At 43.2% G+C, this 16160-nt stretch overlaps 1 protein-coding gene across 1 annotated transcript in view; it reads left to right on the top strand.

Annotated features, from left to right (window-relative positions):
• The window catches only part of LOC102532168 (WD repeat-containing protein 35-like), a 45569-nt gene extending 39162 nt beyond the window's left edge, over window positions 1-6407 (top strand). The window contains exons 22-27 of the mRNA XM_072955013.1: window positions 941-1051; window positions 1936-2100; window positions 3071-3211; window positions 3870-4026; window positions 5677-5917; window positions 6194-6407. Of these exons, the coding sequence (XP_072811114.1) occupies window positions 941-1051; window positions 1936-2100; window positions 3071-3211; window positions 3870-4026; window positions 5677-5917; window positions 6194-6344 (966 nt within the window). The 3' untranslated portion in view covers window positions 6345-6407. The remainder of the gene's footprint in view (window positions 1-940; window positions 1052-1935; window positions 2101-3070; window positions 3212-3869; window positions 4027-5676; window positions 5918-6193) is intronic.
• Window positions 6408-16160: the final 9753 nt, after the last annotated feature.

The following is a 16160-nucleotide window of genomic DNA, read 5'->3' as shown; positions in this document are numbered from 1 at the left end:
TAAACTGCAAATTTTAAATAAAGTTTTGAAGGATTTTTTAATAATTGGGAAAATGAACAAAATATTTAAGTGGAGAATACAGTATACAAAACTGTGTATATTATGATTACAAAACATACATACACACACATACACATATAGTCATAGGACACAGATGTTAGGACATTCCATCAGAATATGGAGACAGGTTTCTTATGGGTAATAAGAATTATGAGTAGCTTTACTTTTTCATATTTTCTAATTTTTTTTACCATAAGAATTACTTTATAATCAGAAAAATATGACCATCATTTAAAAAAAGATAGTTGGGTACACAATGTACTTTTATGATATTTCCCAAAATCTTTTGGGAGTGGGGATGCAGAGAGAAAAACTCTAACCAACTAGATAATAAGAAAGGAAAAAAACCTGATATTCTGAAAATGTCGAGTACAGCCCAATGGTTATGACTGGTTTTTGTTGTGGTTCTCCCTCTCTGTTTTTGGTCTAGTTTCCTGAACTGATGAGCGGTCAACTTGTCTGGGGCATTTTTTATAGAGGTATTTGAGAGCTCTGTGAGTGTGAGGTTTTTCTTAAGCCTCTAATGATTAACACTGAGTGTAACATCAATTGCCTTAAAGGTTTTTTTTACCCACTAATGTGGGGTTCGTTGTGGAGCTTGGCATTTCTGTAAAATAGCTACTGAACTGAGAGAAGATACGAGTACAATATTGTCAGCACCTGGTTAAAAACCAGATCCTCGGTGTGAGTCACTGATTTTATAGAATGTGATGCCTTAGCATCCTTTCTGGTTTGTAGCCTCTACCTCTATGTCTGTTTAAAAGGAAAATTGGTAGCCACCAGTGAAGTTAATATTCATATATCCCTATGGAGTTTTGTAAGTTAAAATATAAGTGATTTCCTTGTTCTGTGAAATCTGATAGTATTGTTTTGTCCACAGGAAATAGCACAAATGTTTGTGAGAGCTGGAATGTGTGAACAAGCAGTGACTGCATTTTTGAAATGTAATCAACCAAAGGCAGCAGTGGATACCTGTGTGCATCTCAACCAAGTAAGGAACTGAAGTCAAAGTCACCGTAGTGATGCTTTAAAGCCTGTTGCCAGTGTAAGGGTTGGAGAGCTTGAGGTGGATTTTGTGAAAGGAGTCAGGTTGTCCCTTATTTAGTGGAGGACTAAGAAAATGTTGGAATGTGCACTTAACCTCTTGAAGGGCTACCATTAAGGGTGACCCACTCGTAACTAATTCAATATGGGAACATGAACAAAACTGCTTTTAGTCTGGCAAGTTTTTGTCTGGAAGTAATTTCATAATTTTCTGCATTTTATTAGGATTGGGTTTTGTTTCCAATGAAGGAACAGTTAACAGTCATTGCAAGAGGAAGGAATTGAATTGCTTTATCAATATTTATTTTGGCAGATCTATTTTCCTTTCCCTATATAGAAACCATATATTTGATATTTTAAGAGCTGGAACTTAAATAAAATTAAAGTACAGAATTATTGAAATTATTGACTATCAATGTATTCTTTTAAGTATTTTCTAAAGTATTTTATAAAGCTTCATTTGCTTTATAAAAATAACTTTAAATGTTAAATCCGGTAGGATGTTTTCTTAACTGAAATTGCATATTTTGTATTACTATAAACAAATAAAGAATTAGAATTGTAAGATTAATGTGATTATAAACTTTGAAGTTTTCTTTTTCAGATATACTTCGTAAGCATATCTTAGGTCATTGGATTATTTTGACACATGTTTGAATCATAACATTTATAGTTGCTCTGATTTTAAGTGATTTTTAAAAATAGATACCAGTTTTTAAATTTGCATATAGTCTTATGTATTCTTATAAACTTAAAGCTTTATTGTGTGTATTTTAAGACATCTGACTGTAAATGCTTGGGTAACTGTATGTTATATATATTTTTCCTCAGTGGAACAAAGCTGTTGAATTGGCTAAAAGTCATAGTATGAAGGAAATTGATTCCCTGTTAGAGAGGTATGCATGTCATTTATTGGGAAAGAATAAAACTCTTGATGCCATAGAACTCTACCGGAAAGCCAGTTACTTTTATGATGCTGCTAAACTGATGTTTAAGGTAAATGTAATAAACTTTGTGAGTATTTGGTTTCTTCTAGTACTAATTTTTTATATACTGAAGAGTACCTTTTCCATTTTCTTTGGAAACAAGTATTTGTTATAGCAAAATCCCTCTCATTCCGTTGCTATTATAACTATGTGTTATCTGAGTATTATTACCTTTTACTAAAAAGGCTATTTATTAATTTTAGCACCTTAATGATACCTAAGCAATTGTATATTTACTTAATATCAAAGTTAACAAAGAATTATAGAATTTTCAGGGACCATAAAGTACAAATCCCCGTAACTGGAAATTAAATCCCCCTGACAGTAGGATTTTGAGTCCTTTTAAATGTTCAAGTTTTAAAGACTTTACATTTTTCATAGTATGCATTTGGAGGGAAGATGACCAGTACAGTATTAATGTATACAAATTTTACATTCTTTTCTGTTTGTTTCCCATTTGATTTAATGAAAAAGGAAAACTTTCCCTCCAAATCATTTAAATAAACTTTAATTTCTGAAGGATGTACCATGTTAAAGCCATCTTATTTCTGGGTACTTGGAACATTACTCTAAAAATCTCTTCGTTATGGAAAATACTACCCATTCCATGAAAGCTTTCTTCATTCTGACTTAGTTTTTTAGCAGCATCTATTATTTTCTAAGATGGTTATGAGCTCTAACTCCAATAGCTAAACACTAAGGAAAGAACTAAGTACTTACTAGTACTAAGGAAAAGAAAAAAATTTTTTAATGAAGGTACTGGGCATTGAACCCAGGATCTCGCCCATGCTTACGCACATGCTCTACCACTGAGCTATACCCCCAAGAAATGGGTTTTAAAATATTTACTATAAATGAGTAGTATTTATATCCCATCATACTGACTTTCCTCCTTTTTGTTAGAGAATCATATTTCAGAAATGATAACTGTACAAATATAGTGTAAGAAATATCTTCCATAACTCTTTAAATGTTTAAAGATTGCAGATGAAGAGGCAAAGAAAAGAACTAAACCTTTACGTGTTAAGAAGCTCTATGTACTATCAGCTTTACTTATAGAGCAGTACCATGAACAAATGAAAAATGCTCAACAAGGAAAAGCTAAAGAAAAGAACTCAGAGGTAAGGTAGATTATTTAGTAACATTAAATCATCTGAAGTGTTTAAGGAAAAAAGAACTATGAAAATTCTCTTTATGGACAGGACATTTAACTTGTTTGTTTGCATTTATTTTCTTAAATGGTATGAGGGAAATTAATGACTGATTTGGAATTGGTACTCAAATTTAGACATTGCAACTTGCAAATATTGCAAATTATTTTTTTACAAGACTAATCTGTAATCTTTGTTTAAATTCCTTACTTGGAAAATCCTTTCTAACAGTGAGTTTTAAAAGCTTTTCTAGAATATGTACATTCTTTTAATGTGTGATTGAACCTTACATTAACTTAAAGCTAATTAATTCTATTTTAATATTTGATCATACCATGGGGAGAACCTTCTCACAATGTATACATATGTCGAATCAGCATGATGTACACTTTAAAAATCTTATAATTTTTAAAATCAATTATACCTCAATAAAACTGAAGAGAATTTAATCATACTTGTTTAACAAAATATGAATTATAATGGAGAAACTAAGTTTGGAATGAGTTTTGTAATGATAAAATCTGCTAATTTAGATATTTTAATGTATAACAATTTCAGAAGTCATCTTCATTGGAAGACCATTGTTATGGTGGAGCTGACAGAAAATGTGGGTCTGCTTTACTTCTAGGCCACTTCTGCTTTGGCTGGTTTGCTGGAAGAAGAAGCTCTGTCCACAACTAGTCGTTTCACAGATACTGCATGGAGGGGGGCTGAGGCTTACCACTTCTTCCTCTTGGCACAGAGGCAGCTCTACGAGGGCAGTGTTGACAGTGCACTGACGACAGGTGGGCCTGTTAACCTAGTCTGTGTAACATGCCTAAAAAATTATAAATTGAATATGAAGGGCCAGCTCCTTCACTTTGCCCCTATATTAGTTTCAATAACACTTTTTTTTCTGGATTTATTTCATATGTTCAAGATTTGCTATCTGTGATTTGTTTTGTACATTTTCTTTTTGAAGTTCTTTTTACTTTTTAATACATGGAAAGCAATATATACATGGTTAATAGAATAAGCAGAAGTTTGAGATAAGGAAAAAGAACATTTATAAAACATTAACTATCTCTATTTTATTTATGCAAAGTTAAACACTTAACAGCCCAGTCCACATTCTTGTGTGTGTTTGTGTATATATATATATATATATATATATATATATATAATATAAATCTTTACATATTTAATATATAATATAAGAGTCAATGTATATTATATAAAATAAATAAATAAAAATAAAATAAGTATATATATATTTAAAAAAATTTTTTACAATGCTGGAAGTGTAACAGACCATACTTATGGGACTTTTTAAAAGACAATGATCTGTTATCAAATACTTCCACATTAGTAGATAGATATCTATAGCATTTAACTTTTTAAATAAAAATGATACTTATATAACAGTTTCAACTAAAATAGGAAAAAATGCAAAGACAAGACTAAAATAATCTAATAACTTATAAAATAATCTTAAAACTCCAGGATAAGCATCGCTAACATTTGAGTGAACCTCCTTTTAGACATTTCTCCATACCTATAAAATTGTATACAGTTTTACTTACAATAATATGACACTGTAAATTATTGCCTATGAACCTGTGAAATTAGAGGGTATTCTTTATTGTAATTCAGTGAATTTCCTTTTTTTAAATTTCTTCCGAATGAGCTTTGTTGTAAACACTTGACCCCAGCACCAGTGTATAGTAATCTATTGTAAAATACATGAATATGTTGCTTTGAATTGTTTTATGAAGTTTCCAGTGTTATACTCTAACAAGATATTTTTGAGATTGCCAGGTCTAGAGAATAAAAAGATACAATTTGGTTACTAATGTGTTATTAACTCTCCAGTGCATTTTAAAGAAAGAGATTATATCTGCAGTGTAGAAGTATTGAAAATAAGACACGGTAGCTGTCAAAATAAATTGTCTGAACTAACAACTTAGAGTCTCATTTTCATTCTTTTTTCTCAAAGTTCTATTTGTTTCAATAAGACAAACAGAAAAGCAATAATCTGTTCAAAGAAACACAAAGAGAAAACATACGATTTCATACTTTGCTTTTTTAGCAAAAAGAAACAGGATATATTATTTTGAGAATCCACAGAAATATCTGACACACTTATATGGAACAAAAGATGTGTGTTTTGACACCTTTTTTTTTTTCAGTCTGTGTGTATATTTCTAAATGGCACAGCCACATGCATTATTTGGTGGTGGTTATTTTCATAGGCCCTGAGTTGTTAGCTGGGTTTGCAGAATGTGGAGATCATGTAGCCTTCATCCTCCTACTGGTTCTTCAGTCACCATTGTTTTCTTTAAGTTTGCATAAGTTCATGTAGGTTAAACTGAAACAGCTTAACATAGATTCTTTCCCATGCATGTTCGTGATATCATGATTGCTTTTAAAAATCTAAATTGTCTTCTCTTTCCTAGCTCTTTGCCTGAGAGACTATGAAGACATTATCCCTGCCGTTGAGATCTACTCTCTGTTGGCCCTCTGTGCATGTGCCAGAAGAGCTTTTGGTACCTGTTCAAAAGCTTTTATTAAACTTGAATCTTTAGAGACCCTCAGTTCAGAACAGAAACAGCAGTATGAAGATCTTGCTCTAGAAATCTTCACCAGACATACTCCAAAAGATAACAGAAAATCTGAACTGGACAGCCTTCTTGAAGGGTAGGCTAATTGTAATTAGTAGATGTCAGTCTACCTTATTAAAAGCTTGGATTTTTATGCCTAAATAGTGTCACACAATAATTGAAGCACTAAATTTTGAAGTAATCTACCTTAATAGTATACCCTACTTTATTTACTCTTGTGAGTGTATATTAATGCTTATTTGAAATTTACCTTGAAATGTTTTTCATTCTTCAGTTTTCTTAAGTGTAATAAATAAAGTTTTAAGTAATTAGAAGTTTTAAAGTATAATTGCTTTTCCTCTTATTTTTACAGAGGGGAAGGGAAACTGCCAACATGTGTTGCCACAGGAAGCCCAATCACTGAGTATCAATTCTGGATGTGCAGTGTGTGCAAGCACTGTGTTCTGGCTCAGGAAATCAGTAACTACAACTTCTGCCCCTTATGTCATAGTCCAGTGGGATGAAGAAGTGACAAACTATGTATAATTGGAGTGTTTATTGTAATAAAGTTGACTCTGAACATCTTATATGAAAATCAGCATTATTATTTCATAGTTGTATTTTATACAAAATTTAGTATATAACATACATGGTATATACACACATATATAAATTATGTATAATTTTGTGTAAAAATATAACTGTTAAATGATGCTAACTTTCATAGAAAGTGTATAGAAATCCATCATATTGTCTGTTGATCTGTCTTGTGGTTGTTTATATGATGCTATGGAAATATTCCAAACAAGAAATTTTTTTCTCACAGTGTCAGGGTTACTAATTCATTAAAAAGCTTGGTGCAGAGGAGGAGGGAAGCATGGGAATGGGGCAAAGTTGAATTTAGGGGATTGACATAACCTGTAAGAAAAGGAGGTTTAACAGCTGTAATACTGAAATGAGCACTATATGTAGCTGTATTTAATTAAGTAAGTTTATTGAATGTCTTCTCTATTTTATTTTTAGAATTGAGGAGAAGGCATTTTAAGACTTTTTTTACAATTTGAATTATTTGTAATAGCTTATTTTTTATATAGATTTTCCTTTTTTATTTACCCTTTTATATCTTGAGATCTACCCAGCCAATTGACCTTTGCCTATACTGTCCACCTCAGGGCTCTCAGTGACCATGGCTACTGAAGAAGCGGGTACCTGCATCTCCTGGATCTGAGTTCACCATCTTTGTCCTTGAAAAAGATTATCTTTACTCTTTATTAATGCAAGGTCCCATGATACACCTCATTTTCCAAAAACAGGAAGTTTAAGGGTCATCTGCTCCTTTCTGTCCCACAGCCAATTTTGTTAGTTTCTTGTGGCTGCTGTAACAAACGATCACAAACGCTAGACAACACAAACTCACCAACTCACAGCCAGAAGTTCAATGTGGGTCTCACTGTGTTGGGAGAGTGGTGTCTCTTTCTGGAGTTTCTAAAGGAAACGCTGTGTCCTGGCCCACTCTCGCCCCCTGAGGCTGTGTGCCTGCGCTGGCCTGTGGCCCCTTCCTCCACCATCAGAGCCGGCACTGAGGGGTCAGTCCCGGCACATGGCCGCATGCTGACTGCACTTCCGTAGTCACAGCCTCTCTGATCTCCTCCGCTTCCATTTTTGAGAACCTCTGTGATTACTAGTTGGTCCCTTCTGGATAATTTAGGACAATCTGTTTATCTTAAAGCCAGTTCATTGGCCACCTTGATTCCGTCTACAACCTAAATCCCTTTTGACATACAACTGAACATGTCAGCTTCTGGGGAGTCAGGCACAGGCAGCTTCGGGGGTGGCATTATCTGCCCAAGCATCCAAACACCAACACCCAGCTGGATCCTTCATTGATTCCTGATTAATTCTGCAGTTTTCTTTTCCATCATGCTCTTCTTTGAGCCAGTGTTCACAGTGACCATACATCCTGGTTTCATGGACAGTCCTGGACTTAACCCCTTTCAGTATCAATCAGGTCCTGATTTAAATGGTCACTTATACGGTTGCTCTGTTAAGTTCCACCGGCCAGATCACGGAGAGTTCCCCAGTATCACCCAACCGCTCACACGCCCAGCCTCTGCCCCACTCTACCCTCTCTGGATGCCCTGCACTCCATCCTGCATCCATGCTTCAAGTGTGGACCCCCACGTCCTGTCTTTTGTTAAACTGTCCCACTCCGTGGAGGCATATCTGCTCATATCTGCTCTCTTGCCAACACTTGCTCGTCACACGGGCCTCTGTTACTAACTGTGAAGTACAGTGGAGCTATGTTTTCCTTCCCTTCCTGAGGGTGAGCTCCTCGAAGGCAGAAGGCATCTCAGATCTTCAGACACTCACCTAAGACCCCTGCACGGGGCTACTCTCAGCAAACATGGACAGAGTTGAGATAACAGGGCATCCATCCTCCTGGAAAACTGCAGAGGTGGAAAGGGTCGCTCCGTCCTCAGTTTATAAATAAATGATGTGCTGACGTGCCAGTGGGTATCTGCACAAGTCCCTTCCAGTCTATTCATTGAACCACAGTTGTTAACTGTAGAAGGAATTAGAGGATTTTTAGAATCCCTGTTTTGCAGCCTCTATGGAATTACTTGATGCAGGCAATGCCTGCTAATGGATGAATCCAGGAAATGAGTGACGGTAAACCTGAAAATGAGAAGATCAGGAGGCCGCCACCTCAGCCCACTGACTGATCTCAACCGTGAAGCCCGGACCCTGACGCGAGGCTCCGTGGCTCGCACAGCTCTGCTTGTAACGTGCTCTTCCCCAAACACTGCATCGGAGACTACTCAAGCCTCTACCTCCCGTTTACAAAAACTGAAGACTAGAAGACCAGCCTTATGACCCGAAGGAACAAACAGACAAGCCCTGTTTGGTTAATATTCTGCAGGGCAATTGATTTAATTCCTGAAACAAGTCAGTGCACCCGGTAAAAGGGGGGAGGGGCTTCGGCGCATTAAAGGGACTTGGGAGATTTCACAACTACATTCAGTGCATCAACCTTGTTTGAATTCTGAATCAAACTGACTTGAAACACATTCATGAGCAGTCAGGGGGAATCTGACTCTGGACCGTGTTTGGGTAAATGCAAGAAATGATTAATCATGTCAGGCGCAACAGTGGGTCTGGTGATATGTGAACATGTCCATTTTTTCAGAGATACACGCTGAAACACTTGGGAGTGAAATATTACTATATCTGACATCTGCAAAAAATAGATTGAAAAAAGGAAAATATGCAAATCAACAGATGAAGCAAATGTGAAAAATAAGACAGCTCTGCTTCCAGATATGTTTGAAATTTTACATCCAATTAAAAAACAGAAATCATTACATATATGCGTTAAGTGATTAAGTTAGTAAATGAAATAGTTTTCCCCCAACTGTGAAGCAAATGTTCTCAACAGTCAGTGGGGAAGTCAGACCTGAAGAGCTGGGCTCAACGGGGAAAGTTTTAGGACCTAAGCCCGTCACAGTCTGCTCCGGACCCACATAATCTCCATAAAATTATGTGCCAGCCTCGTTTTACATTTGGAAGCCACACAACCAGGCAATGGGCCTCACTTGCCACAAACTCTGCTTCTGGTCTTTGCAAATAGTGGGCAAGCCCCCCTCCTCTCTTTGTTCTCCCCAGGGTCCCATGTGTCCCCTGCACACAATGGATGCTCAGTTCCTGCCCCTGGGATGAATGGGAGGGGTGGCTGGCTGGGCCTTTGCACATTTGTGATACCATAGCTCATGAATGAATGGATGAGGCTCATAAAAAAAGACCATGTTTTGCAGTGAAATTCCTTCATGGTCCTTCTGGGTCCAGAGACTCCTTTTCTACAGACATTGTGTCTATAAATCCATATCTACTAGGCCAGGCTCTTGAGTGAATGACTTACCACCTTCCTACCACAGCCCCAAGGATGCTGAAAGCCTCGGAGCCCATCTGAAATCAAAGGGAAGGTTATCTCCCTGTTGAGAGCTACGTGGACCGAAACGAGGGAGGCAGAGGTGAGAGAGAAGCAGCCTGCTCCTCCTGAAACTCTAGGTCTGCTGGAGTTCAAATTCATGAATCTCCACGCTGATCGCTCCGTTGGTTTTCTGCATAAAAAAACAACAACAAAAAAAACAAAAACAAACAAACAAAAAAAACCCAGAGGCACTGGTTTGCATTAGAATCTCATAATATGCTATAAAATCCTTGCCAGAGCCAGCATCTAATTTAAGAATTATCTCTCAATTTTATGTCTCCCACTCCACCTCTGCCTCTTCCTGCTTCTCCCACTCTGCCTCTGCCTCTTCCTGCTTATTGGCTTCTCCCTTCCCTCCTCCACCTGGCTCCCTCCCTCCCTTCCTGCTTCTCGCTACCTCTCCCCCAGGCCGCCCCTCCACACCTTCTCCCCTTCCTCCCCGCTGAGTAAATGTGGGGTCTGTCTGATGTCTGTGAGTTGGAGAAGTCGAGACAGGTCATGTGCTGGGAGCCGCGATCACCAGATCTGGGGCACGTGGCAGCAGAGCTCTGTCCCGTTGGGTCTGGTTTATAAATACGCCTGGAGAAATCGGCTCAGCTTCATGGGGTCTCCAGAAATCTGGGTGTGGGACAGGGCTCACAAGCCACGCCAGCTCCTTCTGAGCCTTCACTTCTCCCGCCCCAGCACCTCGCTCTGCTCACCCGTATCCTTCGCTTTTTCTGTCCTCTGGAGAGCTTGCTCCGAGGTTGGAGGAAAGACTCACAATCGACCCAAGAGGAAACTGATCAGTGGGAAGGGTCCTGGCGCTTCGGTGCAGACACTGTGTGTGGGCTCCCACCACCTGCCCGGCACACCCAATGTTCTCATTAACTGTGTTCAGTCTCCAGCCACACCCGTCGTGGTCCTGCTCCGTGGGAGACGAGGATGCCACTGTGGACAGGACACAGAGGGCCCTTGGAGTCCAAGAATGTGGGTCACAGAAGCCTTGCTCATGACAGCCACAAACTGGAAACATCCCACAAGTCCTTCGATGGGTGAGTGGTCACACGAAACATCCTACACCCAGTCCGTGGAATGCCGCTTAGCTGTGAGAAGTGACTCCTTGTGGTAACAATTCTCTGTGTCCTGTCTGCTCTGATGGATACATGAACCTACATGTGGTAGAATCGTGTGGAACTAAATGCACGCCCGCACCCGTGCACCCGGGCACAGGTGGAGCTGCAGGTCTGGAGGAGGGGGTGGGCTGCATCCATGTGGAACCCGGGCTGCAGGCTTGTGCTGCAGCCTTGCCAGATGTCACCCTGGGGGGGACTGGACAAAGGGCACGTGAGGCCTCTGCATTCGTCTTTACAGCTGCGTGAGATCTACAATGATCTCAATAAAAATATACAAACTTTTTTAAAGGAGAAGAGTGGAGGTAGCAAGAAAGAGGTGAGTCCAGTGACTGCGGTGGACTGAGTGTCTCCCCCACCCCCAATTCATATTGAATCATGCTGGTGCCCACAGTCCTGGGGGTTATTGTTTATTTCTTCCAGAAAATGTCTAATAAGTTGATGTTTTTCCCCGTAAGTGACTTCAAAGTCTGTTGCTGGCAACCAAGCGGGTCCTGACTGACAGCACCCTTCTGCTACAAGCTCTGCCCCCTCGTGCTCAGTGAACTGAGTTCTGGGCAAGACTCAGGGCTGGGTTCTATTTCCTGGTGGATTACAGATGTTCTAACCCTAGCCCTGGGAGCCGGGGCCGGCAGGCAGCTCCAGCCGTTCCCCGGGAGCCCGCTGCCCCGGCCCCCAGCAGCCCCTCTGCAGGCCGCGTGGGCACGCAGCACTCACACGGGGGCACTGGAGCACAGCTCCTCCTCTGCTCCCTGCCTCCCATCGCCTGTCGCCGAGCAGGGCTGGAGCTCTGGGCACTTAGGCCTTATTTATTACCATGTACTGCTGGCACTTAATGACACATAAATCTCAGATTATGAAGTCACTGCTCTACATATTCTTGGCTCAAAATGAGCCTCAGGATCAAGTTACCAGGGAAGCAAGCAGGAGGGCATCTTCTAGGTGCCACGGCTCTCACGCTGGGAATTTTTAAGAAAGGAGTCTTTCCTGCCCAGTGACTTCCCTCCTGCATGTGATTCAAATCCTGGAGTGTCCATTCATCCTTGAGTCAAAGGAATGGATGAGTGGAAGAAGGTTTGCAGACGAAGAAAGAGGCTCAAAGAAGTGGTGGTTCTGGCCTGAGATCATGCAGCTACGAGTGACTGATGGAGAAATCAGTGGGTTCTTGCGGGGAGCCACTCATGACCTGAGAACTGCCGAGCACACAACGGGACAATAAATCCCAAAGTGCTGGCGTCAGGCTCTGAGAATGATCTAACAAAGACAATCTCTGTCCCGCCACCCCTTTTCAGGAAAGAATGCACCAGGTGATCTAAAAGCCCTAGGAACATCCTGAGCCATTAAGCTACTGATGATCTTTGAACAGAGAGATACAATCAACATACAAGTTAGTGATCTTAGTTTATAGAAACAACAACCTTAGTTAGTGATCTTGGTATGTGGGAACATATACCCTAGTTTATGAGTATTATAAACAACATTGATCTATAGAACAATGCACAAGTTAGTGAGTTTAGTACACACTGTTTAAACCATAAAACAATACCTGTGCCTACGTGCAAGAATGCACAAGGTAGTCACTTGAATTTGTATAAATTAACTGCCTGAAATAAACTCGAGGTCCACTCTTGGCTTAGCGTCTTGCGGGCTAGAGTGAGACCCTCTCAACCCCACCTTCTAGTCTTGTCTTCCTTTTCTCAGTCCTGCGGCACAGGTTTCTGGACCTGATCGATTGTCGGCTGGCTCCGACAGGTTCTCCGGCAGACTTTGTCGGGACAAACCCGTGCTGGCCTCAGTCACTGACAGCTTCCACCGCCTCTTGCCTCTGGCTCTACGTGTCCTGCAGATAATCTCGGGGGTGTCCCTGAGGGGCCCCTGGTTTCCCCAAAGTCTTCCTCGTCTTTCTTCCTTTTCTCCACCCAGACCTCAGGTGCAGCTGTTTTTCCTACCATGGACTCGATGGATCCTTTCTCTGCCCAGCCACATTCCATTGCTTCCCACTTTCTACCTTTCTCTGCTTCTGAAGTCAGCTTTCTCACCAGCGTCCCACCTCCTGATCAGCTGGCCTCCCTGCGGGGCACCGAAGGCCAGGCTGGGAGAAGCAGCTCAGCCTGCTTCCTCCTTCCCGAGGTCCCCACAAGCCTGCCAGCCCTGTGACAGCCACGCTTTCTGCATCCACGGCCCGAGTCTCCCAGGTTTGGACCAGTTCTGCTCCTTGTCCAAGCAGCACGGAGGGCCCATAGGTCAAGGTGCAGGTCTCAATATTGGGTTTGGATCCTGCCTTTGGCACCAGTGGACACGTGACACCCTCACCGAGGCTCATTCCGAATAATCCTTTGCACTTTCTGCCAAACTGTTCCCAAAGGGTCCTGTGTGTCCCGCTGGGGTGGCAGGGCACTGCCACATCCCCACTAGCTTTGGATATTAGTCTTGATTTTGTCCCTGATAAACCCGCTGCTGCTTTCCCAGCACCATGTGACCGCCTGTGACATCACTGTCCCTCCCGTGTCCATGTCCCACCTGGGTTTCCTCTTCTGCCGTCGCCTGCTGCAGGGCACATCCTGGCTTCCCCTGTTGGAGAAAACCAGGGCCTGACTGTAAAGCAGTAAAAACAGGTTTTATTCTGGAACTATTGCAATAGAAAAGAGACCTCAGTGTGGACCTGGGTTCATTTCCTACAACAACAGGGAAAGTGGGTACTTGTGGCCCAGGTGCTGGCTGGGGGTGGCTGGAAAATGACACTGGTGGTAGGGCACTCCTTTGCTGGGGGCAGGAGGGTGACCGGACATCACCGGGGGCAGGTAAGGAAACGGATTAGATATGGAGGGTCAGAGATTCTGGCTAAACCGGCTTGATAGGATGTCCCCCAAACTGCGCAATGCAGAGCCTGGAGATGGAGGTTGGTTGAGAAGATGGGTCAGGGGATGGGCCTAGAGCTGGCCAAGGAGGGTGTTCTGTCACCCCCCGGGGCCGCCATCTCTTCTCTTCCAAAGTTTGGAAAACACTAACCCTCGTCTCCTCTTTGCTGGGATGTGACGGCGTCAGGTCTTTGTGGCCAGGGCACACCTTCCTTTGAAAAGGGACCGTCCTGCAGGCGCCTGGCTGTTTGCTCCACACTTTTCACTCCCTGACGAGGTGGGCCCCCGTGACCAGTGCTCCCACAATGGTACAGGCCAGCTAGAAGCAGCAGGGCCAGGGGTGGGGGCTGGACGCCACTCAAGTGTTGTATCAGAGTGGGGAGGGAGCCCCCCACTTCCTTCCACCCCGAGTCTGTCCTCGCCAGCACCCCACCCTCCCACATGAGGGTCCACAGGTCCACGGTGGCTCGGGTGTCCTCTCAGTGGTCTATGTGGGACTTCATCAGGGACCAAGCTGGTGGGAAGCCAGGTCTCCTGACCCCCTGCCTTTCCTTCATTCCTTCATGTCCAGATCAAGGAGAGTGTGTTGACTGTACTCATGGTCTCCTCCTCCACCTGCTGCCCCGAACCCCACTAGCAATCTTCCCGGGACAGACGCCTTGTGCTCTGTCCCCTGGGGCTCTCCCAGCACAGAAAATGTGTTATCTTCTGTAACCCACTGTCCCAGCATCCTGACAGCTCTGGCATCTATCCAAAATCACAAATGGCCACTAAAGGTGTCAGTTACCACAAGGACTGGGGGCAGCCACTGGTGGGGGCTCACAGACCAGCCCCAGGGCTGGACCAGTCAGGAGAGCAGGCACCCAAGACGTGGTGGATATACTGCCCCAACCAAAAGAGCAGGCAGATTTAGCAGGACCTGTGCTGAGCCAGCTGACTCTGACCTGTAGATGCCTTTGCTCCCCCAGCAGCCCCCCAGATGGCAGGCACTCACCATCCTCTTGAAGACCTATTCTTTTGAGAGCTTTCATATGCATATGGAGGGTGTGTCAGGTGGCCGTGATTATCCTCAGCCTGGAGAGGAGGAGCCTGAGGGCCCAGGGGGACCCGTGGTCTGCCTGGAGATATGCAGCCCTGAAGGAGCCAGGCCGCAGGCCATCTCCTGTTCTTTTTCCCTCTTGCAGAGAATTTGCCACAATCTCTGCCCAGAGGAATAGGCTGCTGTCTGAGGCGCTCCTTGGAAGAGTCCAGAGGAAAGGGGTTGGGGGCAGTCTCGGTGCCCCCCGCCATGAGTGACAATCAGTGGGGCTCCAGCGCCCGGAGGGAGGGTAGAGGGCACGTTCCTGGTTCCTGGTTCCTAGGAGCTGTCGGGGGCCCTCGGTGCACAGTGAGAAGGCTCCATGGTGCCTCGTCCCCCGTGAAAGATGGTCCACAGTGAATGCATCTCACATCCGCGTGGGTCAGAGTGAGTTCGGGGACTTCATCTCTGTCCTGCTCCGAGCAGGCGGCACATAAATTGTGCTTCTGGTGGCCCCCTGGAGAGAGGGTTGACAGCTGGCGGGGCGCCTGCTGCGTGTTAGCGGTGTGGAGAGGTCCCGACAGCGAGGGGGGCGCGTGCAGGTGGCAGCAGCACCGAGGGAGCCACAGAAAGGGTGCTTCTCTCTGCATTCCCCACGTTCCCTTCCAGGTCCATAGAGTTTTGTTCTTCTCAGTTGTGAGAGGAAGAGAATGAGGGATTTATTTCAGAAGGTTTTCTGAAAATCCCTCTACACAGGTGGCCAAGAGCTGACCTGTCGGGCTGACAGATGAACAGCTGAAGTCATAAAGACTCCTAGGTGACATTTTTATGAGAGTTATTTCCAAGAGGGTCACTGCCGGTGAACTGCAAGGGCAAACTCACACTTGGTGTTTGGTCTCTTAGAAGACACAGCTCAGAGATCCAGCCACGAGCAGGGAAGGTTTTGATTTTCCGGGGTCACCGAGAGATAAACACATCTGAACTCTCCCAAGTCATAATGGGCCCCAGTGTCCTGTGCAGGAGGGACACAAGGCTGACCTCGGGGAACAAAGCTTGGCCAGCACAGACCTCCTTTTCCAGGGCCAGACGGCACAGGTGGGACCCACACTCTTTAGATCTTGTGGGTCAGATTCCAAGTCCCCCAGATGTCCCCTAAGTCCGAGACTCAAGTTCCGGATTTTCCTTCCGCGATCTGGGTGCAACCACTAAGGCCAGAAGGATGCTGTGGGGCTGGGGAGTGAGCTGAGGAATGAGGTCATGACCCTTTACTCATTGCCCTCAGTTTCCATGTCTGAAAGTGGGAACATGGTCAACTCTGTTGTTCTGTTGTGACCTATTCATTGGATCTAAGTTGTCACCAATTG

Source organism: Vicugna pacos, chromosome 35, assembly GCF_048564905.1.
Source record: "Vicugna pacos chromosome 35, VicPac4, whole genome shotgun sequence".
Lineage (NCBI taxonomy): Eukaryota > Metazoa > Chordata > Mammalia > Artiodactyla > Camelidae > Vicugna > Vicugna pacos.
The sequence above is the reverse complement of the archived record's forward strand: the minus strand, read 5'-3'. Positions and strand labels throughout refer to the sequence as shown.